This window comes from Cyanistes caeruleus, chromosome 2, assembly GCF_971803275.1.
Source record: "Cyanistes caeruleus chromosome 2, bCyaCae1.hap1.1, whole genome shotgun sequence".
Taxonomy (NCBI): domain Eukaryota; kingdom Metazoa; phylum Chordata; class Aves; order Passeriformes; family Paridae; genus Cyanistes; species Cyanistes caeruleus.
This window is the reverse complement of record NC_141702.1, coordinates 29803427-29829581: the sequence shown is the minus strand read 5'-3', so window position 1 is coordinate 29829581 and position 26155 is coordinate 29803427. Positions and strand designations below refer to the sequence as shown.

The 26155-nt window shown below is 43.2% G+C and overlaps 1 protein-coding gene across 1 annotated transcript in view; it reads right to left on the bottom strand.

Annotated features, from left to right (window-relative positions):
• The window catches only part of LOC147654701 (regulating synaptic membrane exocytosis protein 1-like), a 143823-nt gene extending 122213 nt beyond the window's left edge, over nucleotides 1-21610 (bottom strand). The window contains exon 1 of the mRNA XM_086875165.1: nucleotides 21359-21610. Within this exon, the coding sequence (XP_086731291.1) occupies nucleotides 21359-21522 (164 nt within the window). The 5' untranslated portion in view covers nucleotides 21523-21610. The remainder of the gene's footprint in view (nucleotides 1-21358) is intronic.
• Nucleotides 21611-26155: the final 4545 nt, after the last annotated feature.

The following is a 26155-nucleotide window of genomic DNA, read 5'->3' as shown; positions in this document are numbered from 1 at the left end:
ATACATTTCGGTAAATGTCAAAATTGTGTATATGTGGAAGACGTGTTACCTAACTGAATTAGGTAACTGAGTTAACTATATCAAACCTCTGAGTTTAAAAGCAGCAAACTTGAACCTTTCCCATGAGTTCAAAGTGCTGAACTTGCTGTTAAACTACCATTGTAAAATAGTAATCCCTAGTGCCATGTATCATAGACAATTGATTTATATTTTTCTTTGCCACAATTATTTGTTTTCATATCTGATTCGTAAGAAATTATCACCCTGAGCAAAGCAGAAGGCTTCACTATCCAGGAGGTAGCAGGTCAGATAGAATCCCAAGCACAGTCTGTATTCTGGTACAGAGGGTGAAGTCAGATCTAGCTGCAGATATCAATGAAGCTGGTTATTTGGATTTTTTATTGTTATTGTTATTGCTTTGCTTTGCAGCACAGAGCTCTGAAACCTCCACTGAGACCAGGAATTCTTGGGACCAAAACCTAGAGATTTTCCAAACACATAGGAAAGGAGTGAAATTGAGACAAGAAAAAAATCTGAAGAAAGAAGATGGAAAACTGAAAGGAAGAGAAAAGCATTATCTCAATTTAACAAAAGCAGACCTGAGGTACAGGCAGACTCCAACTTCCCGAGTGGCAGCACACAAATGTTAATTGTATCTCAAGTCTCTGTCCAATAACTTAACATTCAGCCTGATTCTTTCTTAAAGTGAAATCAAGAAGTATGAATCTCAGAGTAGCACTACCAGAACAATGACAAATTTTCTGTATGACAATGATTGATAATTTCTCCTGCCACTTGTTATAGGATTACTACAAGTCTTACAGCTACAGTTATACCCATCATCACAGCAGAAAAGTGCACCTCTGAAAAAAAATCAGATACTCTGATTATAATTTCTGGCAAACAAGCAGCTGAATTAGCAGAAGTTCATCACAGTTAGCACTTCCGGAAAAGCCCACCCACTAAGTTCAACCAAAAGTACTCAAGACATGAGAAAAAAATCATTAAATTGTCTTATAGCAACCCCTCCAGAAATGGTGGATCCCAGCACACAATCCAGTTGTTGCCTATGAGCTGTGGTGAAAAAAGGGCTCAATATCAAGGCCTCTATTTCTACCTTTCAGATGTTTAACATTAATTAAATTATAGAAAAAAAATTGTTTTCAGAAAATTAGTATCATTAATTACCCTGCTCTCACGATGGATGACCATCCTGATGGACATCAGTGACAAGCGGTGCCCATCAGGTGTGTGTATTGGGACCAGTGGTAATTAATGTCCTCATTAATGGCAGAAACAAAGGGATCCAGAGCACCCTCAGCACATTTGCACATGACACCAAGCTGAATGGTGTGGTTGACACACCTGAAGGACAGGATGGCATCCAGACCTGGACAAGCACAAGAACTGGGCCTGTGGGAATCTCATGTGGCTCAACAAGACCAAGTGTGAGCTGCTGCACCTGGGTCAGGGCAGTCCCTGGTGTCAGTCCAGTCTGGGGGATGAACAGATCCAGGGCAGATCTGCTGAGAAGGACTTGGGGGTGCTGCTGGAAGAGAGGCTGGACCTGACCCAGCAATGTGCTTACAGCCCTGAAAGCCAATTGCATCCTCCAAAGCAGGGTGGGCAGCAAGGCCAGGGAGGTGGTCCTGCCCCTCTCCTCTGGTCTGTGAGACCACACCTGCACTGCTGCATCCAGCACTGGGGTCCTCAGGACAGAAAGGACCTGTTGGAGCCCGTCTAGAGGAGATCCACCAAGTAAATTGGAGAGATGGAGCACCTCTCCTATGTGGAATGCCTAGGAAAAATTGGGACTGTTCAGCAGGCTTTGGGGTGATCTAACTGCAGCCTTCCAGTACCTAAAGGGAGCCTACAAGAAAACTGGAGATGAACTTTTTATAAGAGCATGTAGTGACAGGACAAGGGGGAATGGCTTCAAACTTCCAGGGTAGGTTTAGATGAGATATGAGTGAGAAATTATTTGTTTTGAGGGTGGTGAGGGACTGCAACAGGTTACCCAGAGAAGTTTTGGATGCCCCATCTCTGGAAGTATTCACAGCCAGGCTGGATGGGAATTTGAGCAAACTGGTCCAGTGGAAGATGTTCATGCCCATGGCAGGTGGGTTGGAACTTGGTGGTCTATAAGGTGCCTTCCAACCCATTTTATGTTTCTATGATTCTCTGATTCCAAGATATGTGAGTGATCATAGCATCACTACCATACCCTGACTTCTTGAAGTTACAAATTCAAAATTAATAGACACATGTTAGTACAGGAGGAAGATATCACTGATAAACCAGGTAGCTGATGCCAAGTTTTGTTTCTACCAAAGTGTTTATTCTCTAATTTGGGGAAGAAATACAAACTTGCCAGTCCTGAGCTACAGGATATTACATATTTTAGTTACCTATCTCTTTCCTCCTTTACTTAGTACAACCCCAAGGTGTCCTAGGTTCTTCTTTTCCAACTTAACTTGTGTCTCTCTGACTCTCCCTCATCTTCTCATATTTTTTTCTCCTTTTTTTCTTTTTCTTTTTTTTTTTTTTTTTTTCTAATGAATATCCCACATTGAGGAGCAGGGGTTTTTTTGAGGGGGTGAACTGCTGCTTCTAAAGGTGCACACTTGTGGCCAGCAGCACTTTGACCAGTAGCACTTGCTTGTGTAGCTGTGAAGACATGATTACATCTATTTCAGTTTGAGATTTCATTGTGCATGCCTTAAAAAGCACACTGGGGCAGACACCTTTTTCATATTAAAGTCTACATCTTAAGGTCATTCAAAACAACCAAAAGTGAAGTTTAGTCCAAGACTGTGTCCTGTCACCCCTCTCAAATGTAGTACTGATGCACTTGTTAGCTTCTTCTTCCATATCCATCTTCTGGCTGCCAAGATACAAGATAACACTACTGCTTATCTCTCATCACTTTGGAAAACTCATAACTTTCTCCAAAATCTAGAAAAGAAAGAGCTAGACCAGCCCAGGAGAGTCAAGGTTATGTGTTATCACAGTATTAATGTGTGGCAATCTTTAATTGTGAAAATAAGATTCATACTGTAGCCAAATCGGAGTTTCTGCACTGGAGGGAGAAGGGCAACAAAGAGCTGGAAATGCTCTTCTTCCCCTTTCCAGCTGTTTCAGGGAATGGATCACATGGTGCAGGATCAATGCAGTGACTTCTGTTTCACCTCTATAGGATTTACATGCTGTTTCCCCTCTCCACCCCCTTTCCATTGTACCACTGGGGACAATGCAGAGGAACAGCCAGATGTTCCAGGTGGTGGGATCAGTCCTAGAACTGGCAAACCTGGCCCACAATACCAAAGCAGAAGTAAAATAAGACTACCTTAAAGCATGCTTCCTCATCCCAAATGACACCATGCAGCCTATGAGATTATGCACATATGTGGTGTATCTTAAAAACTGGAGCAAAGTTTTCTACTGCTGTCTCCCAAACTCCTGTGTAAGACAGGCATATGCACAGCCACACATACACCAGAAAGACCGCCACACACTGCCTGGGGACCAGAGTTATCCCTACACACCAGAGTGTGGTACTGGAGGAAAAACTACTGAAAAGTGCCAAGGAGTCTTCCCAGCCAAGAGCGGCTGCTGATTTAGCAAAGCAGGGACCTTTACACATTCTGATTAAGGTCTCTACTGTACAGTGAACTCTTTGGCCTCCATTATTCACCCTTCTCCTCACCTGCTGAGACTTTAGATGTACTTGCCTCAAATGTCAACATCCTTTACTCCTTTTTCTTTCCATTTAATCAATTCTTTTTAGCTCCATTCTTCACCTACCCAATAAAGCAAAGATGCCACCTTTAATTAAAGACAAAAACACACAAACACTCACCATTCCCTCAGGCACTGAGCCTGCACAGATTAATATGTACATGCACATAACCTCCAATATGTCAGGCTGGAGATGACAAGGCTGGACAGACGCAGGGGACATGGCACCCTGCCTATAAACCCCGAGACTAACAAAACATTTAGAGCTGCCTTACAGCAGATCTACTTGTTCTCTTTAAATCTCATCTCACTCCTCTCTGCTTACACTGTTAGGAAGGTAATATCCCGGTTCAGGGCATTTCTACAGACTCCATCATACAGCACCTGTCATAGCAGGGGCCCCTTCCTAAACAGAGAAAGCATTCTTATGAGTAGAAAGATTAAACCAGATTCCAAGTACTCAAAACCAGTTCTGGAGCTTCAAAAATGCTCCAAAATTCTGAGACTGAAGTAACATAGCAAATTGCTTTGAAAAATAATAATGTTGATTACTACCATTAGGTTTAGGAACCCTAAGATGTGGTTGAGATTGGTTTCAAAGTCCTCTGCTACAAACAAGGAGACCTAACCATCCTCTTTTTAAATCAGACCAGATCTCTTATGTGGATCTATCTTTTAGTGGGAAGGTATGGGGCAGACAAGGAGTAGTTAGATAATACTATAAAATTATTATTTTCTGGGAATGTTGAATTCAAATGAACTGAGCTGTGCACTTCCTTCTTCAGTCAAACTACCCTGTGTTTCCGGACGCTCTTGCTGTACCACCTGAGCCTGCTGAAATCTGTGAAAGCAGCTCTGCCAAGCCTCAAGTGCCTGAACCTAATGACTCAGACCCTTCTCTTCACAGTCATGAAGCTAGCTTACACTCTGAGAATTTCTAAACCTTTGTGTTTTCTACTTGCCTTCTAATTTATTTATTATCACACTGAAAATAAATGTTCACCTCCTCCTGATTCATGTGCTTAACTATCTCCAGTTCAAGCCCAAAGGGAAACAGACACATAAATAAGCAAGTCCCAGGTCTGCTACCAGAGGATCCATCACTTTTCATTACCCAATTCTTAGTGTGCAGAAGTGCTATTTTACGCTTGTTCTGTACTAGACGAATAGCTAGCTGCATCACTCACAGCCTACTTCCAGACTCCCATCCCAGCTAATTCCAGCCTTCCCCTAACATCTTGCTCATGTCATATATTCCTCTTCTACTGATCCCCACAGCACTGCCTGTAATCCCCTCTAAGTCCAACTTCTTGTGCCTTAAGGGAGGTGTACTTTCATGCAGTTTCCCACTTACTTGTGTCCTTTCCCCTTTCCTGCTGTCCCTCAGAAGGCCATAGACTGCATTCTCATCCTCTCACTTCATTTCTCTTCTCCCACAGCAACTAAGCAACCACAGCTTTTCTAGTGAATAGCCTTGCCAGCACAATGCAAAATGCTGACTATTTTGCATACTTCTCTCATTAATCTGATGGTTACCTTGTGAGGGCATTTAAAACACCTTAGCTAACGTGGAGCTTAAGTTTAATGCAATAAAATAAAATGAGGATGTTATCAAAGAATCAAAGTTTCACTAATGGCAGTTTAATGACAATTCACATTCAAAAGGTACTGCTTCTCATGTGGAAGGAAATATGCTCTAACCTCAACCATAATACTATTTGAGAAATGAAAGATCCCCGAAGGAAAGATAGTGATCTCAAAAATTATACAGGAGGGATCTGAAGAAAGTGGCACACTGCTACACAGGTCTGAAAACCCAGTCAGAATCACTGACTGAGCTGAAACCTTTTTCACTGCTGTCTGTGTTCCAGCAATGAAACATGCAGAGTCTGGAGACCACTTTGACTTGAGGAAATACTCAGGATGTGTTCAAGGGAGCTCCACGTTGGTCAGCTCCAGAATCCAACACCTGCTTCCAGGCTCCCTCCAATCCCTGCTGCCCACAGCTACAAAACCTTATTTACAATAGCAACCAGCTTCCCACCCACTCCTCACTCCTAAAGTCAAGAATTAGTACCAATGGACATCTCAAAAACCAGCTGACATCTGTGTTTAGGCAACAAAATCCCCGCCTGGGAAACACCAGTCCAGCTTCAGTACTGTCACCACACCCCCAGGGACAGTGCAGACATACCCTCTGCCATGACTGGAAAGTGCTTTGTATCCCTCAACACTGACTGCAGTTTGTCCTCTCTGCAACTTTTTATGAACTGAGCATGACATTTGCACTGAACAACACTGCATTTACCTTACAATTTTGCAGGAAGCTCACCTTAAACAGAAGTGCAATTTATTATGTTCACAAAGGCTCCTTAACTCAGCTTGATTTGGCTAAGATTTTATTTTATGAAGACTATTATTATAATGCCTGGAATGAGGAAAAAGAAAAATTGCACATGTTCCTAAAATATTACAGATTGAACTCTGATGCCCTAGACATACTGTATGTAGTAAGTCAGATATAGGTACAATATATCTCCATGTAACCATCATGATTTAAACATCTGGAAGGTAAATAAACTTGAAAACCTTAATGAAAAATACAGTATGAGATAAAGAAACATATAACTTTATAAACCATTTTTTAATTCAGCTGGGGAGAACCATATTACTATAGGGCACGATTTGAACTGTCTTCTAGAGAACAAACTCTAGTAGTACTTTTCAGGCTTACAACATAAAACAAAACATATTTGGGGAACTAATAAAAATTGGATGCTGATAGCCCTGGTATGCAGCTCTCCAAAGGATATTTTGCTACCACATAAGAAAGGCTCAACTACACAGCATAAAAAAACTTGAAGACTGCTACATTCTGACAAACTATGGAGTGGCATTGGGTTTGAGTGGCAAGGTTTTAGTAGCTGGTGATCTACAGTGACTCCTATGAGAAGCTGCTCGAAGCCTTCCCCAAGTCCAACAGAGTCAGTGCCAGCTGCCTTCCAAGATGGACTCATCACTCACCAAGGCCAAGTCCCTCAGTATCAGTGTTAGCGCTGCTGGGATAATCATAGAATCATAAAATTAAGATCACTGAATCCAACATTTCACCAAATGTTACCCTGTCAATTAAATCCTAGCACAAAGTGCCACATCCAGACCTTTCTTGCACACTTCCAGGGACAATGACTCAACCACTTCCCTGGGCACCTCACTCCAATGCTTAACCACCCTCTTCATAAAGAAATTATTCCTGATGTCCATCCTGAACCTTCCCTGGTACAGCTTGACACCAGTTCCTCTTCTCCAGTCACTGGTTGCCTGGGAGGAGAGCCCGATTCCCACCTGGCTGCAGACTCCTTTGGGAGTTGTAGAGAGTGTTAAGATCTCCCTTGAGCCTCCTTTTCTCTGAATTAAACAACCCCAGCTCCCTCAGCTGCTCCTCACAGGACTTGTGCTCCAGACCCTTCCCCAGCTCCATTGCACTTCTTTGAACTCACTCCAGCACCTCAGTGTCCTTCTTGCAGTGAGGGGCCCAGAACTGGACACAGGACTCAACGTCAGGCCTCACCAGTGCAGAGTACAAGGGCATAGTCACAGCCTGCTCCTGCTGGCCACACTGCTGCTGACACAAGCCAGGACACCATTGGCTTTCTTGGACACCTGGGCACACTGGCTTGTGTTCAGCTGCTGTCGACCAGCACCCCCAGGTCCTTTTCCCTGGGTTGCTTTTCAGCCACTCTGCCCCAGGCTGTAGCACTGTAGGGCGTTGCTGTGACCCAAGTGCAAGACCTAGCTCTTGGCCTTGTTGAACCTCATTCAGTTGACTCTGGCCCATTGGCTGGCCATTCCTGTTCAGATCCTTCCTGCCCTCCAGCAGATCAGCACACCCACTCAACTTGGCACTGGCTGTAAACTTACTGAGGGTGCACCCTATCTCCTCAACCAGATAAAGACCTTAAACAGGACTGGCCCCAATACTGAGTCCTGGAGAATACCACTAGGGACCAGCCATCAGCTGCATGTGACTCCACTCACCACAACTCCCTGGGCCTGACCATCCCACCAGATAAGAGGCCATGGGCTGACATTTCCTCCAGAGGAAGTCTATGTCAATGGCTTTACTGAAGTCCAGGTAGGCTACATCCAGTTTTTCCCTCACACACTAGGCAGGTCACCTGGTCATTAAAAGAGACCAGGCTGGTTATCCAGGACCTGCCCTTCTTAAACCCAGGCTGGCTGGGCCTGATCCCCTGGTTGTCCTACACACACTGCATGATGACACTTAAGACGATCTGTTCTGCACTGGAGCTGGGGAAGACTGTGAGGAGTTTTCCCCTGAAAAGGAAGGAATGGCAGAGATAACACGTGACAAACTGACTGCAGCACCCATTTCCCATCCCAAAGCTTGTCTGAGGGAGAAGACAGAGAAAATCAGGAGTGAAGTTGAGCCCAGTAAGAAGGAGAGAGTGGGGTAAAGTGTTTTAAGATTTGGTTTTATTTATCATTATCCTACTCTGATTCTGACTGGCAGTAAGTTAAATTAATTTCCCCAATTTGAGTCTGTTTTGCACAAGACAGTAACTGTTCAGTGATCTCCCCCTGCCCTCATCCTGCCCAGAAACCTTTCATTATATTTTCTCTCTGCTGCCTAGCTGAGGAAGGGAGGAACAGAGCAGCTTTAGTGTCCACCCAGCATCCAGCCACAGTGAAGCCAGTAGAGTACACAGCAATAAAATCTTTCCTGTACTCTCTGTCGCCTCAGCTTTAGTCTGGAGGAAAATGTACTTCTCCTTTTCCTTCTCCTTCAGGGAAAACACTTATAATTTTCTTGTTCATTCAGTTCTTGGCCTCTGACAAAGGAGTCAAAAGGGTGGCAGTTGCCAAAGTCACTTATTGATTTTCTTGGTTTATTTATGAATTCCAGACATGCAAGTGCTTGTCTTCAAATTTTAACACCTGGTATTTCACACCATTAAGTAAATTGCCAGGAAGACTACTTCCTTTCCACCTCTGCAACTTTCACATGGCTAGCGAGCTGTCCTCACAGAAAGTTCATCAAAGTTTGGCTTCCATAGAAAGCTTTCAAATTTAGGTCTTCTTCACTAAAGCTGTATGCGAAAGTTACCTGCCTTTTCTACTTTAAAGAAAGCTTTTTTCTGTGGTCTTAGTCTACCAGTACACAGGAAGGAAAGCTCTGTATTAAGATGAAAAGAAATAGGAAGCAAAGGGAAAAGTAAAAAGGTACAGTATGGGATCAACAGGAAGTTTCAAGGCTAATCCCAGTACAATACACTGCAGTAATCCAACAGAATGAGACAAAAACCATGAATCACTCTGTCAAGGTCTTAATTTCAGAGAAATACGGCAAACACTTATATGCAGGCAGAAAAAAACCACAAAACCGTAAATTCTTCAACGATAGAGCTGAAAGCACTCCCAAACTATACACCCAGTAAAAACTAAGAGGGCAAAACCCCTCTATTACAAGGAGCATTCCTGTTGCTGCTGTTCTCCTCAAGATTCTTCCCTCATATTGTTCATGTCATTAATTTTACTTTACATCACAGAAATCTCAGCTTTTATCTTTTTGATCTCATACAGAGCAAAAACCAAGAAAAAATACTCAGATCACCTTGGCTGAATGCAAGATAGAGCATGGTGTCACCAGCCATGTAACCAGAACTCTCCAGCTTCTTTTCTACAAGGACTGCTTAAACCTGGTCAGACAGGGACCAGCTTAGAACTTCAAACAGGCCCACTAGAAAAAGAGATGCTGCAAATGAACAAACCTGTAAATTCCTGCTGAATCCCTGGTCAGTCAACTCCCAAGAACTTGTGTTGATAGTTTTTTTATGATGAGTGCATAACTGATGAAGGAAGATTAAAAAAACCCTTTCAAGATAAATTATGAAGATATTTTGCTGAAAAAGTGAGAGCTTTTAAATTTAAAAACTACAATCAATATCAAATCATCTAAAAACACAAAATACAAGAATCATAATATATTAGTGAGGTTCTATAGTCTTAGAACAGATTTCTCATTAAAAAATCAATATCTAATTTTGCTCTGAAATACAAGAAAAATGTCCTGTGCATTTAATCTCAAAGGAATTTACACACTTTTCACATACACACTAGCAGAATCAATTCATATAATTCTGCAATTTCCACCTTTGAGTAAATACAGTTCCTTTCTGTGAGTATATTGAAAAACAGTTTCTTGGAGAAACCAACAGAAAACAACATACAATATTATGACTGCAGGAAGTTAGGGGTATGCAGAACACAAAGTAATAAAAAAATACAGATACACTTCTGAACAGTGATAAATAAAGTGTGGTGCTTTTTTTTGTTGTTGTTGCTTCTCTAGAAAAGTAGGTAGCCATGCCTTGGTTTCACTTTTCTTAGGTTTCTTACTTTCTGTGTAAGGCTTGGGGTGTAACTGAACAATTATTGGATGCATTTGGGTAAAATGCACTTTGGTCTGCAAAACACAAGATTTACACAGACATATCCCATTTAAACAGAGTGAACGACTCTTTGGTTTTACTCCAGTTAACAGATGTGCTTCCAGTGAGGATTGTTAAAGGCAGAGACTCAACACAGTTAATCAAACTCAGCAGAGACATGGGACCACAGAAATATAATGTTTTGCTGGTCCATGGCAGCAACTTTGTCACTTGTCCTTGAGATATGACTGCAGGCAATATTGTTCCTAATTTTCAGCTCTTCAACAACTTTCACCAATGCATTCTGCATGTTTACAGCAATGCTAAGCAACATAATGTTGCAATTAAAGTCCATAAAGCAACTTGTACATATTTCTGTACAGCGCTATTCATAGTTCCATGTTCTTAGGCACAAGCACATATACACATATAAAGCCTCTTTTAATTCTCTTCCATAAAGTGCAAACCCATTTCTCTGTCACTTTGCACGTAGTATCCTGGGCCAAAATCAATAGAGTTAAACTAGGATGATCTAGAGCCCTCATAAATCCTCTCCTGTCTTTTAAATTGCCTCAGCTCATGCTCCATGTGCTACATCAAACAGCTGCCTTCCCGTTCTACATCTATAGCTAAAAACACATGACCAGCAGAACATGAAACTGTATAGCAGAAGTTTGTTGTCCAATGTCAAACTTTCTACAACCAATAAGAGTACCAGGAAGACTTATCACTTAAAGTAACTAAAATACTCATAGATTTTTATATTCTTTTACTGCTCAAGCTTTAAAATTTTTTCATCTACATCTGTGCAATATCATAAATCAGTAAAAAATTTAATCTCCTGATGTCAAATGTCAAAATTATTCTAAATTTAATACCTTAAATAAGCAAAAGTGCAACAACTTTACTTTGAAAATAACTTCATATAAAAGGCTAATTAAAAACCTAGAGAATAATGAATATAGATGAAAAAATACTCTGCTTTCTTAGAACTTGCAAGTGCTAAATAAATTGTGGAAAGAAAAAAGATGAGAAAGCTCAGACAGCTCTTACATGTAGTTTTGCATAGCTCTTGATGCTTTTTCCAAGACCAATGGAATTACTGAAAGAAAAGTTACTCTAAAAAATCATGGCTCAAAACACAAGTAAACATATTCAATCATCCAGCTTCCAAATTGGCCTTTTCTTACATAAACTGCTCCATTGTCATTTCTTTCAAAATCCTATTACTAAATATTTAATCTTTAACATGATTATTACCCAGATATGTAAATAGTTCATGGATAAAACTTTGGATTGTTTGTATAGTATAGGACCATAGATTTTCTAAATATGTGGAAAGAGCATGAAGTATCAATACATGCATTACAAAATCCTAGTTTATGGATATGATTTTGAACCCTTCACAATATATTTAAGGACTTTAAAATTAATATATATTTTACAAAAACAGAGACAAAATCTTCATGAGCAGTGCCTACGCGATTTTTAGTGCTCACTAGGCTCACAGTCCAAACAAGATTGGAAAAAAATGTATCATCTTTTATTAGACCTTCTAGCATAAGACAGAGTTTTGTATTCATAAACACTTTGATCAATTCAGAGTATGCAGTATTGGTAACCTAGAGAAACACTTGAGAAGACACTTCACACTTAGGTCATTCAAGCATGTGAAGACTTCCATTAGCAATTTTCAGAACAAACAGAGAGCTCTGCTTCTTGCTAAAAGAGTAGTACCCTTTTTCCCTGCAATATAATAGTACTTACACTAAAATAGTGTTGTTGGGCCGTGCTCTATTTATGAGAAATGTTCTAATAAATTTCATATAATGCAGTTCAAAAAGTAACTCTCAATTAAGGATCTTAAAGTAAATAACTGTATTTTGATGCAAGATATTTAAACAACCATTCAAAGAAATTTACTATAATTTAGGATTTATCTAAAACCCAAAATACACAGGAAATTATTTTGTGGTTATAGCTCAGATCCTCAAAATTTGAAGCAGTTAATTTGATAAATCCATCACTAAAAAGTGTAGTTCTATCTGCTAGGTTCATCTCTGATCAAAAAGCAACTCTCAGAGCATATACTGATCTTCAGTGATTCCAGGTGGCCTTAATATAGGAAAGACAGACCAAAACATTAGGAGATTTCTAACACTACATTTTTATTACAGATATCTGAAAAAACTCCATATACATTCCCTTAGCTTCAATAGTATGAACAGTGCTTGCCATAGGCAAAGTGTACAAACTCCTGACACTGAAAATGAGACACACATGATGTGAAGAAATTCAGAAATCTGTACTTAAATAGGTGTTCTAATTAAATCTAGAACTGTCTGGAAACAGCTACTCATCATGCCGTGTCTTTTCATGCCTCTGAAGTGGCAACTGTATGAATGGTTTTGTGTGTCATTATCCTGAAAATTGCAACTAGCTCTTCTTGCCTCTGTAACAGTGCCAGGAAGTATATTTGGAACATGGCTTTTTGCTTAAAACTCTCTCTGGGCATAAGTATCTGACATGCAATCAAATTTTGAGGATGATTACTTCAGTTTTACAGAAAATGACAATGATATCCTATCAATTGTCTTATCTAAGAAACCATTAGATGAAACTCATCGTGATATTCTTTCCTGCTGCTTGTTGCAAATATCAAAAGTCTGACTAACATTTACTGTCTAGATTCCAGAACTAGCCTACACTATAAACATTGCATAATATTTCACCATACCTATGGTATACTGTGAAGTATAAAAATAAGAGATAAAACAACCATAATTCTTGACAGATGTAGATATCTGATAAGGTATCTGCATCTTTACAGATCTAATACCTAGATTTGACTGAGGCAAATCGTACAGAGGTGTAAATCTGGTGAGGTGTAAATCATTTCACAAATTTTAAATTTATGCAAGTATTTTCAAAAAGCAAAATGAAACTACTCACTCTGTGTTTGTAACTTATGACATAGGATTTTTTTACATGTTTTATCACTGCTGGGAACTCAAGTCAGATTATAGGCACACAAGCTTTTTCCCCTAAAACATAATTGCATGCTAACATCTATTAATTAAAACTGATAGGCCCAGGAGAGTAGACAAATACAGCAGCCACCAGTGGGTAGAGCAAAGGAGAAAGTAAAATGAAATAGAAATTATAATTGGTTCTAATTATTGGCAACTGAAAACAGAATTTCAGTTTTGTCATTTTCCACCTTCAATAATGCCTGCGTTTCAACAAGCTTCAATACAAGGGCAGCAATATTTTTAAATAGCCTTTTCTTAAGGCATTACTATCAAGTCCTAAAATGCTTAGTAACCGCTTGATGAAGGAAGCATGCTACATCTTTGTTAGATGCTTTCCTATCCAAGGATGCAAAAAAGTCTTTGCATGAGTCTTCAGAAATAAAAGGATATTGACAAGACTGAGAATTTCAAATCTCTCTTAATGTTGTTCTCCCCCTGCTATTTTCCAGAAAAATAAACAACAGGATAGTACCCTCCCCCTCTATGAAGAAGCCTCTTCTGCATAATTCCTTTTAAGATAAGGTTTATAACAATTCTGTACTTTGAGAAGTTCCTGCCCAGAGATCATGTTCTTTCACAGTCTTTGTCTTCACCCTTCTGCAGGGCACAGATAATGCCCTGAATTTGAAGAATGACAGACTTCTTAGTTAGAAAGTATTACTGCAATGTCAGACAAAGCTAGCAGTGAAGCTCAGGCAGAATCTTGCATCAAGTGAAGAATCATGTGGGAAGACATATGCACAGAAATAATGCCCTGTGCATCCAATACAGCCACTTAAACTCGGGCCAGAAAAGAGCTCTGCACAACAGCTTGCATCTCAGGCATTCTGAAAGTTCAACATACACTGATCTGAAGCCTGTGTCTAAAAGATGGTAGGAATGTTTATTACTGTCTGTCATCCCCTATCACCTCCCTGTAAAGCTACCTCTTCTGTAGCTTTTAAGAAATGCCTATCAATCTGCTATTGTCTGCTGACAGTCTCCTGCTCCTCCTCAGCAGTGAGATGGCTGCCCAGTAGATCAGTCAATGACTGTCTCATAATTGCCTTGCTAGTGACTGTGTTCAGTTGAGAGTATGTTTTGACTCCTCAGTCTCCTTAGAAAACTCAGTCCACCCTCAAGTGGTGAAAAAATCACTCTCAATTCTCTGAAATACCCTGAAAGGCATGAAAACACTCCTTGCAATTCTGAGGTCACCACAAGTTGTCTGCTTTATCAAAACACATTTATGACCATACCTGCCCTCTCAGACTGATGAAAACTTGGAGCTTCAAATGTTGTTAAATTCGTTCTGATGTTTCTATTGGCCAAAAGGCCATAACAGTTTCTGCACTGTTCAATTCTCTCTCCTCCTCTCTGAGCAAAGGCCTTGAGCAGTAAAGAGAAAAGAGTGAGGAGCAGTGACCAAACCAATCCTTTCCCTGAATTATTTGAGCACATGTTTAGATACTGGTCTCTCTTATAAGCCTGAAAACATCCAGCATAAGAACATGCCAAATCTTGCACAAGGAGAATAATCCCAGGGGGCAACCAACTGGAAAGAAGCTCTTCAGAGAAGAAACTGAGAATTCCTGGTCAAGACCAAGCTGAATGTGAGCCAGCAACATATGCTTGCAGCAAAGAAGGCCAATGCCATCCTGGGCTGCACTGGAAAAGCATCACCAGCAGACTGAAAGTAGTGATTTTTGCTCTCTGCCACATCTGGATGATAAATCTAGTTCTGGGCTCCTCAATTTAAGAAAGACATGCTGGAGCCAGTGCTGCAAGGAGCTGTGAATACTGACAAGGAACAGGAGCACGTTACATGAGGAAAGGCTGAGAGACTGGGGACTGTTCAGCCTGAGGAAATAAGACCCAGAAGGATTTGTACACATGTAAATTCCCAGCGGGGAGAACTAAAGAAGACAGAGCCAAACACTTCCTGGTGTCACCCAGTGACTGGACCAGAAGCAATGGACACAAACTGAAACACAGTAAGTTCCATCTAAATTATTACTGTGAGGGTAGCTGAACACTGGAAAAGACTATCAGAGAGACTATGGAGTCTCCATCCTTGGAGATACTCCAAAGCCATCTGCACTTGGTCGTGGGCTACCTGCGGCACGTGGCCCTGCTTTGAGTAGGGGGTTGTACCAGACAATCTCCAGAAGTAAAATTGTTTCATCATGGATTTGTACACTCAAGTGTCAGGAGCAGAGCTGGCACTGCCAGTAAGAGGTGCAAGGTAATATTTGAGCAGTCTTTCTGGGTGATTTGAGAGGCTTAAAATATCCATGCACACAGCAAGCAACCTGCTTACTCCCTGCACCACCATAGCGTCTGAAATATGGTGGATCCAAACTGCTTTAAGTACAAAGGAAAAAATAAAGGCTTTCAAGCAGAAGCCTCCATTCCTCCTGCTCCGCTGCAGAGAAAGTGAGATTCATGCAGCCATGGAAAGAATAAATAAGAGGGAGGCTGAATCAGAGGAGAGAGTCTTGGTATTGTTTATCTATTTTATCCTCTAAGTCCTTGGTGCCAAATGCACAACCAGTTCCCAGAACTCTCAATTCCTCCATTGTTTCTCAGTGGGATTAAAGACAGGCTTTCGACCCTTCATATTAGAGATAAGACAGACTTCCTGAAGATGGCCCCTTCACTCTCACTTTTATTTCTGGAAAGTGGCCCAGTTTCAACTGAAAGGAGGAAAAATGATCCCACCTCTTCCTTCCCTACTTTTTACGGAAGGGCAATTATTATCAGGGGACTTATAGCATACAGCCTAAGAAGGTCTTGGAACCATACTTCGTCCTGCTGCCTGTAAGTATTATACAAAATGAGGATGGCAGCAGCTACCACACTGAGCAGTAGTCAGTGTTTTCTGACAATGTTAGGTGTGGTCCAAGTGCTGGAAAGGGAGAAGACACTGTCTCCAGGAAACTGGTTGAGAGCACAAGCCTCAATCTTCAATTACACAGCAGTGAAAGCTGGAAGCTTTCAGTGCCCCAAGGAAATTACAGAGAAGTTACTTTGCAAACCCTGAAACAGATATTCTCACCAACTCCAAGTGACCAGGATTTAGCAGCCCTGAAACATGAGCAGCTACAATATCCCTATTGATTCTGGAGACCTGAAATTAAAATCATGCTTGTGTGCCATACTAGGTGGTCAAAATAGGGTGTTAGCAACAAATTCTCCCTAATTATTAACTGCCATGAAAAATCTTGAGATAAGTTTTAAGATTGGAAAGTTTCAAGTATGTACTACCTCCTCTACTCAAGCTACTCTTTGAGTAACTCTAACTAATTAGAGTTACAAAACTACAAAGCACTTCCCATGTCTTAGTTAACTTTCCTCCTATTGCAACTACCTCAGCCAATAACTCCACAGCCTTCTTTATGTCCCATCAGAATCTTAGTAAGAGCTTTTATCCCCACATAAGTGTGCTCCAGCAAATGAACATTGTGGTAACTAGGAACCACTTCCTACCTGGAACTCAATTAGCTGCGTTCTCAGTTACCATAGTTTCCACTTAGTACTTGCCTAACCCAACACGATAAGGCACACAACTACATATAAGCAAACTTCATCCCAAGTACACACATATATATAATTCTGTGATTTCTCTGTGACTGAAGTTTGCTGTACATAACTGTGGTTTTTTCAATTCAAGGCACCTTATACCCACAAACTAAATAGTTGCCTCAGGCTACCTAGTGTTTAAATGTACACTCTAAGCCTTTAAACTATTTTTTCTTTCAATTTTACACACACACTTTTGCAAATGACAGTTTGTTTCTCTCTACAGTCTCATTGAAAAAACTTACCCTTTCATGCTTCTTCACAATTTTTTAGTCACATCAGTCACCTGTTGAGCAATATCTGGACTTCAGGCTAGACATTAGTCACTCAACATGAAACTCTTCCCTTCCAGCTACAGGAATATCTACCAAATAAAACAGGAAAAAATGCCTCCAATGTGAATTAGTCTGCAAAGGAGGCCATTTTACTACATTTTGCTCTATGCAAACATTTATTCATAAAAGAACAGAAAAAGCTTGGGTGTCTAAGATTGAGTACTATTAAAAGAGATGATAGAGACTATAGTCTTCAGAGATATGCACAAAATCTGGCAAAGTCAATGTGAACAAGAGTGCATGAGAGTTCAATATACACCATGGTAAAGCCCTATCTACCCAACAGACAGCTCTCCATGCAGCTTTCAAAGGTGTGGCAAATAGGAAAGTGATGCTCTCCCGGCCACAGAAGAACAAAACACAAAGCTCTGAAGCTCCAAGATGAGATAGAGGACCTGCTTCCTCCTCCCAGACTGTGAGACTGCACTGAAGAGGTTTCAGTTTCTACTTAGTGCCTAGCAAGCAGCAAAATGTTTATGTGGATTTGAGTCTTCAGTGCCATGCAACAGACGGGGACAACAGTTCATCAAATGAAGGCATGGATATGGGCTCAGGAATACCTGGTGACACTGTCCCTATTACAGAAGTGTCATGGTGTAGCTTTACCTTTAAGACCTTTAATGCAGAACCTGCCTTTAGATGTAAAGGCAATTTCAAAGCAATCAGTTAATAGCAAAGTGTTCTTTCCTGTTCGTAAAACATGCAAAAGAAGGATCCTTTACAAACGCCCAAACTCCTCAACACATTGCTCCATGGTATTCAACAAGTCATAGGACGGCAAAGTGTTCCCCTTCCACAAACCACCCACAGCAGTGTGAAATCTGATATCAGAAGGGTATGGGAAAGACGAGGTCCCTTGCCGCTGACCAGGCGTGCCTAGAAAAAGGAAGTCTCACTGACCAGGGTAAGATGCACATCTTTATCCTAAGGACATTACAAGCTCTGTTAGCCCCACACTGCTGAAGGAAACTCAACAAAATGACAGATAGGGAAAGTTCCTGGAAAGCAGCAAGCAGGTGGTCTCAAACCAAAGGGGGCATTTGTAATGCTCCAGTGCAAGCAGTGAAAACAGCTCAGTGTCCAGTTCTGTACCCTGTAACAGCACCCTGTTCACAGGCTGGCACGCTGCAGTACGTGCTGATGTCAGCGGGAACTGGCAGACAGGGTTTACAAGAAGGCTTTTAGCTCACAATCAGAAACAGGGATCAGGAAGACACAGAGGCACAGACCCAAAGGAGATGGACACAGCCTCTTTAACGATGACCCCAACTGCTTTCACTTCTCCGGAAATCCATATAAGTCCACTCACAGAAGCACTTCAAATTCCCCTGGATCCACAATTTTATGACCACTGTATAAAGAATATAGTCATTTAACCAATATTTCTTCCTATGGCTTTCTGCTATGAGGAGTGATGGAAAGGAAAATTCCAAGTACTGTTTTAGAAACTTTCATTGCTATCAGGACATCCAGAACAGGAGAGAAATGTTGCACCCATTTTAGCCCTTATGATTCATGAGACAGCACATATCCGGCCTCTGATCAGCCCAGGATTGAAGGTAGCCTAGTTTGCAGCACTGATTCTCAGCTTCACTTTCAGGGAAAATTACAGATTTGCATGTGGGTGTTACAGATGGAAACATTTCTCCACCAGGTGGTTTTAATGAAAACTGGTGGCAGTTTTGTTGAGACATTTGGATAATCAGAAAATCTTTTAACAAAGATAATAGGAAGGAGTGGTGATGATATCTGACTTTCATAATATAGCTGTGTCATCTGATAGTACCACTGTGTATTTGTAACAACCCTTCACAAAATTATGGAAGTAAATTCTTGTCAAAATTCCAGTCTGAAAAGAATTACTCAATGGAAAGGTGTGTCAAACTCTTATCCCAAAAAGAAAGTAAGCACTCAGCATACAGAAAAAGCAAATTATTTCAGAAAATCTAACAGCTCTCTCGTAAGAAAAATATTTGCTGTGATTTGATTTTTACAAACTAACGATACAGCTAAAGCAAATATACAGGTTTCTAAGTTTTCCAATGTATTTTCCCTTAATTTCTGCCTCTTTAAATAAAGACAGAAATCTAACATCACAGTTTCTCAGGCCAGTGGAGGATATAGCCTGTTATTATTTGAAAGAACTTTTGTAGAGAAATGAACTTTGAAATTTGGATATCACAAAAATTTAAAGATAATATAAAGTAATTTCTAGTTGAATTCACAAAGCACGATTTTTGCCCTCTTCTAAAAATTTTATTTGACGTATCCAAAGTTCATTTAGTGAAACTGCTGAAGATTCCCAGAATCTCATAGGAAAGGAAATATTAGTCCAGAATTCAGAAACACCAATGAAAAAAAAAAAAAAAAAAAAAGGGGAGGGGGGAAGTGAAAAAAGGAGGAAAAGTTTTCCTCTACCCAATGCTAACAAGAATAGGGCTGAGAAAATACTATCTTTACCAACGGAAGCTCATTCTCACAGTGACTTAAGATTTATAGTATTCCTCTACAACATTATCACAGAACCAGTAATCTTCTTCACAGAATAAAAGCTAAATATTTGTAGAAAAGTAGCTGTGCTGGAGGACAAGGAACAGAAGGATACATATAGTTTAGAGCCTTTGAGCTACTCCTTTATTTAATTTTTTTCTGATGAATAGAAACTGAGGAGGGATCCTTCACTCACGTTTCCCCACAGTGACTAACACAATGCATTTTCACGGAACATTTCTCATTCCGATCACCCCACTTCCAAGGGTTGCCACACCCCAAGCACAATGAACTGCAACAGCAAACTGAACTCCTGCGTCTTGAACCGAGATCCAAGCACCACGGTGCCGGACAGCTCCTAGCGAGCCCAGCACTGGCAGCTGGGCCTCAGTACCCACCACTGCGAGGATCTCTAGTAGCCCCTGTAAAAATCAAGTCAAGAACGAACAGGAAGGGACAGGGACAAGAGTGTACTAAAACGCTGTCCCAGCTTCACCACGCACGGCGCACGGGGCCGAAGTCGGGAGCCTGCGGGGGTTTGGTCCCCAGCCGTGGAGAAGAGCTGGCACCTGCATCGCTCAAGCGGCTATTTCCGATGCAGCCGAGAGAAACACCCAGATCACGTCACACCTTCAGCGCATCCCTTCCGAGCACAGGTGCACGCAAGCAGGCGACAGTGAGGTAAGGATACAGCTCCTGTGGCACGGAGGGTCTGCCTGGCGTCAGAGGCTCGCACTGTTCCAGTCACCTCTCCCACCAGCTCCCGCCCGGAGCCAACAGGCCTGACGGGCTGTCAGAAGAGGAGAAACCGTGATTCTCCTCCACAGGCCACGACTCCAATCTGTTTATTCTCATCACTCGCAGTAGGCGATTCAGCAACGCTACGTTTGAAGCCTCCGACTGACGGAGGAGGCTATAAAATGCGATCACATGCGTCCCTGTTTGGCAGGGACGAGGGGGTGAGGGAGAAGGTTCAAAAGAGGCTGTGGGGATCTGGTTTCCAAACATGGCACCTACCCACACCCCGCGCTCCCCGCACCCCTCCCCGTGCCGCCGGCAGCGGGATAAACCCACTCCCCCGCCGTCCCGCCAGCACGCCCGCCCGCTGGAACGAGCAGTGCGACTAATTCCATCTATTTCCTAATTGCGAACGCCCTGCTGCCCCACAGCGCGCCGCTGCCCGGGGCTGCCCGCCCTGGAGCCGGCGGCGGGCGGGCCGAGGCCGGCGGCACGGCGGGCGGAGCGGGGCCGGGGCCGTGCCGGGCGGGGGCAGCCGCCCCAGCCCCGCGGCGGGCGGCAGCGGGGGCCGAGCCAGGCGGGGGCAGCACGGCAGCCGTGGAGGCTCCCGCACGGAGGGAAACCCCACCCAGCGGCCCCTCCTGGCAGAGGCGGGGTTTTGGGGACCCCAAAGGAATCCCACCTCGCCCCTCACCCCCGTGTCGGGGTTTCCGCCCGCCCTGCGCCGCCGGCTCCCTCGGGGCGGGGAGGGCCGCCGTCCCGCTCCGTCCCGCCGTGCCGGGCTCTCCCGGCGGTGCTGCCTAGGGAGGAGCTGCCCGAGGTGGGGGAGGAGGAAGTTACGGGCCGGGAGCCGAGCGGGACCGGGTCTCCGCGGCGCCAGCCCCGCCGAGCAGGGCGAAGCCGGCTGGCTCCGGGCACCGGCCGGCTCCCGCTGTGGCAGCGCCCGCTCCGCCCGCCGGCGATCGGTGCATGAATGAGTGCCTGAATGAATGAATGACTAGCGTCTGCTTACTTGAGCATGGCCTCTTCTTTTTCTTCCTCCTCTTTCTGCCGGTCCATCACTGCCATGATGATGTTCCTCTCCTCCTCTGTCAGGTGGCTCAGGTCGGGCAGCTCCTGCATCGGGGGGGGCACCGTGGGCGGGCGAGGGCCGCGGGGCCCCACCGAAGAAGACATTTTCTTTCCGCCTCTCCCTTACACCTTCTACCTTTGCACGGCGAACCCAGCCAGCCTCTCCTCCGCCCCCTTCACAGGGTAGTCCTCCGAGCAGCGGCAGCCGGCAGCTCTCTGGCAGCAGCGGAGGAGGCGGAGACCCAGCCTTTCATGGTTGCTTGCATCCACCCCGGCCCGGTGCTGCCGCTGCTCGGTCCCTTTGTTTCCGCGGCTTCGGGGAGCTCAGGGGCTGCCGCGCCGCCGCCCGCAGCCCATCCTCCCGGCGGTGGGCGTGCGGGGCGGGGGTGCGGTGGCGCGGAGGGCTCCGGATCGCCGCCGGCGGGCTGCGTGAGGGAGCGGGGGGGCGGTGCGCGCCGCCGGCCGGCCGGGAAGGGCGGGTGCTGCCGCCGCGATGCTCCGCCGCTGCGAGCCTGGCGCTGGAGAGGGAGGGAGCGAGGGAGGGAGGGGAGCTCGGTGCCGGTGAGGCGGAGTCCGAGGCGCGGCTCCGCTGCCCCTGCCCCGCAGCCTCCCGGGCTCGTCCGGCGGCCACACGGCCGCGGCGCTGGCACCGGCACCGCCGCCCTCCTCACGTCCTCCTCCGGCTTTCCCCACCGCAGGTGCTCGCCCGGGCTCCCGCCGGGGCTCCCGGCTCACCCGAGGCAGGGCCACCCGTGGGAGGGTGCGGGTTTGCTGCGGGGCTGCCTGGGGCGCCGGGAAGCCTTGGGCTCCCGGTGCTGACGCCGCTCCCTCGGACGTGATCCGCGCTGATCCCTGCTGCAGCCCCCTTGCCTTAAGCCAGCGCTGTCGCGGCTAGAACGTCCCTTCTTTAGAGTCCCACGCTTCACGACTTTCTTGATAAGCTTCTTAAAGCCCGTTGTTGCCCCCCATGCCACGGCCCACACACGCCTCCCACGCGGGTGACAAGCGCTCTTACCTATCAGACCCATTTTTTAACTACTGTGACCCACTAAAACTGGCCACGAAACATGTCACAGTGCCGACTGCTGAACTGAGGGGTTAGTGCACAGTGGAACAAAACGTCATGTCCAGACAGAGATCGCTTCCCTGACAATTTCTGGTCTACTAGCTCTGAGTAACTTCATTTTGGGGAGCTGGTAATGAATGCAACAGCTCTTCTCTACAGGAGATCATCTGCGTGTAATCCACTAGCCAAAAGCTCATGCATCTCGCTCTGAGGTGTCCTCTGCTCACACATGTGCCTGTCAGTGAATGAAATCATTCAGACTGTTTAGGAATGCAAAGTTAAAATACAGAGAAAATTGCACTTTCGGGTAAAATGTGAGCTACAACTAACACATGCTGATACTTAAGACCTCTCAGTTGTGCTTCTGCTGAGGCCACAGCATGGAAACAGCTCTGGTTTCTAGAGAGATCATCTGATGAGCATGAACCAAAGGGGAAAATTGTGTGCTGGCAATATTCAATGCTTCTTTCTGCCAAACTTGCCAAGTTTGGAATAGGGACAGGGACCAGATTTCTCCCAGCCACACTAATACCTCTCACACAAATTCTGAAAGCCATGAACCTTCATGACCCTTTGAATTCGAGAGGAATTACTGTGGCCATCTGCCTGTGTCCCCCAAGAGATTTTCTGCAGGACACAATTTGATAACACAAATTATGAAGAAAAAAACATAATAAGCACTATGGTTACCATCAGAACTTTCGTAGGATGATATCTGAGTTCAGTTCAGAATCTGAAGTCTCCTAACTTTTCCAGTACATGAAGGAAACAGAAACTTGAATGACCGACAGATGGCTCAGAAGAGATTACAGTGGTGTTAATAAGCAAAGCACTATGAAAGGCTGGTAAATATAATAATGTCACACTCACTTTAAGACACAGACCCTCCACTAACTCGTATGGTGATTTGTCCCAGGGCCTGGCCACATCATTACTGCTAGATGTAATCCTTCTAGCTAAGTACTAACAAATCAATAAAATCACTTCCCGCCATCTGTGACCGGCAGGGAAGATAGCCTTCATGTAACAGCCTGATGCTGAAGAATTTATCCATTCATTAACAACAGGCAGCCACGTCAAAACTAAAGGAAGCAAGACTGAAAAAAAACATGATGAGAAGAAGGTGAGGTACCACCATATGTTTAGTGTCAGAAATAATTAAAACATGACTGGAATGGTAATACTAGACGTAATGATTATGTTGTTAGAGGTATACATAGGTAGTCCATTCTCAATCTTTTAGATAATTTGGGTGTGAACTTGCATATGCCAAGTAAAAGATCTAGCTCAAGTAACTTCATTGACTAGAGAAATGGCCTTAGTGTTCAAGAATCACAGCTTTAAGCACAAACTAAACAAAATATAAAAGGTCTAAGACCATAAGATGCAAGCGTCTCACAGATAATTTTATGAAGTAAATATTACATGAGTTTAAGTTATCCTACTCACCTTTCTGCTTATTAATTACTGACACAGTTATTTATATCTGTTCTGTATTTGTGTTAATTGCTTTATACTGGGTCAAGCACATGAATTCTTACTGCTCTGTGGAAAATACAAAATTAACGCAATGAGGATAGGTTCTTACATATAGTTTCTTAAAAGGGAAAGCTGAAAACTCTTGCAGAATAAAGGTTTCAAAAGTTAGGGAAGTTGGAGTGTAGACTTCCAATATTGTGACTAAAACTGTTTTGCTGAAAAGCACATAATCACAAAAACATTCAGATTGGAAGGCACCACTGGAGGACATCTGGTCCAGCCAACCTGGTCAAGCAGGGTCAGCTAGAGCAGGTTGCTAAGGACTGCATCCAGATGGCCTCGAGTCTCTCCAAGGATGGGAACTCCACTGCCTCTCTGGGCTGCCTGTGCCAGTGCTTAGTCACCTGCACAGTAAAAAAGTGTTTTCTTGTGTTCAGAAAGACCCCTGAATTTAAGTTTCTGCCCACTGCCACTTGCTCTGTCACTGGGCACCGCTGAAAAGAGCCTGACTCAGTCTTGCTTACACCCTTCCATCAGATATTTACTCATATCTGTAAGATGCCTCTGAGCCTTCTGCTCTTTAGGCTAACTAGTTGCATCTCTCAGCCTTTCCTCATATGACATGCTCCAGTTCTGAAATGATCTTCCTTGCCCTTCACTTGGCCAGCTGCTCTATGTCCATGTCTTTCTTGTGCCGGGGAGTCATGAACTAGAATTATCACTCCAGATGTGGCTTTAACAGCGTTGAGCAGATGGGAAGGTTCACCTCTCTCAGGCTTTTGGCAATGTTTTTCTTTATGTCTAAAAAGTCCTAGACACAGCAGATGTTTTTGTATTATTTTTGTACAAAAGCAATAGAATTTACTAGAGAGAGATAAAGAAGAAACCATAAAAGTCATCTCATTTTTTGACAGGTCTGCATGAAGAGACTGAGCTCTTACTGACAGTATTTCCAACCTTTAGTGGTCGCTTTCTGATTGAAATGATGAAACAGCTGACACAATTGTCCAATCAACAGTGTGTGGGAAGCCCAGTCTAGTTCAATGTATTATGTCCCAAAGTTGGAATGATACATGAGAGACTTCAAGAGAATTTCATTGCTTGGTTAGTAAGAGTTACCCTTGTTTAGTAACATCTGAAGTCTTGTCACTGACAGGCATTTTATTGAATCAGTTTCTCTGAAGTCCTGTCTAGAGCAGACTGCTGTGAAATCTAGAAATGGAATACCAATATAGCTATTGTAACATATCAGGTAAATTACTTTCCTAGACTTGAAAAGCCAATCATTATAATGGAATCCATGACCTTTTTTTCTCAGTTCATTACAACAAATGTTCACTTGTTTTCATGCATGGGGCATCATAACATATGCCCTATGCATAACAAATGCATATTTCTTTATTATTCTAGACCTCCCCTGAATCTTAGGAACCTTTCTCCCCCATATCTTCCTTTTGTATTGACTAAATGCCACATTCTAAATTTCTCAGTTCCACCAATACTCTCTTTTCACTAGCTGTAAGCAATCATGATTGTATTCTTGCATAAGACAAACTGAAAAAGAAACAAACCATTCAGAGGGTTTTCCTGTAGGTTCCTTGCCTAGAAGAGTGCTGCTCTTTCTCAGACTGATGAAAGACTGGGGATATGAAAGCTGTGGAGGAGTTTTCAGTCTCAGTGGGTATGCCATTTAAGGGACAGTCATGAAAGATGAAATATTCTGTAGCACTAGGGGCTCAAAGTAATTTCTCACAATATGTTAATTAAAGTGAAACACTGTGGCTTCTCTCTCTCTCAAGAAGTTGAAGGATTTTTAAAATTTCAAAGACTGACCAAATCCAAAGTAAAATATATTTTATCAACATATCATAATTTTCAAGAGCAGGTTTTTTTGGCATCTGACTCATGACTTTTCATTTCTTTAAGTTTGGTGCACCACAGTATTTTAAGAAAGAGAAAAGGGTCAGAGCTAGCTCTAGCATGGGAAGAAACAGTCCTTTCCACAGCAGAGAGAAAACACTGGCTGGCCCAAATGGATTTCATTTCATGTAGTAATTTCAGGGCCTGTTCTGGACAAGATCTGGTATTATAGATAATTTTACAATGAGTGCCAATATTCTGCAGCAATGAACATTTTAAAAATCATCTCAGGTAGAAATCTTTAGTTTCTTTTAAATATATTTTATTTAAAAA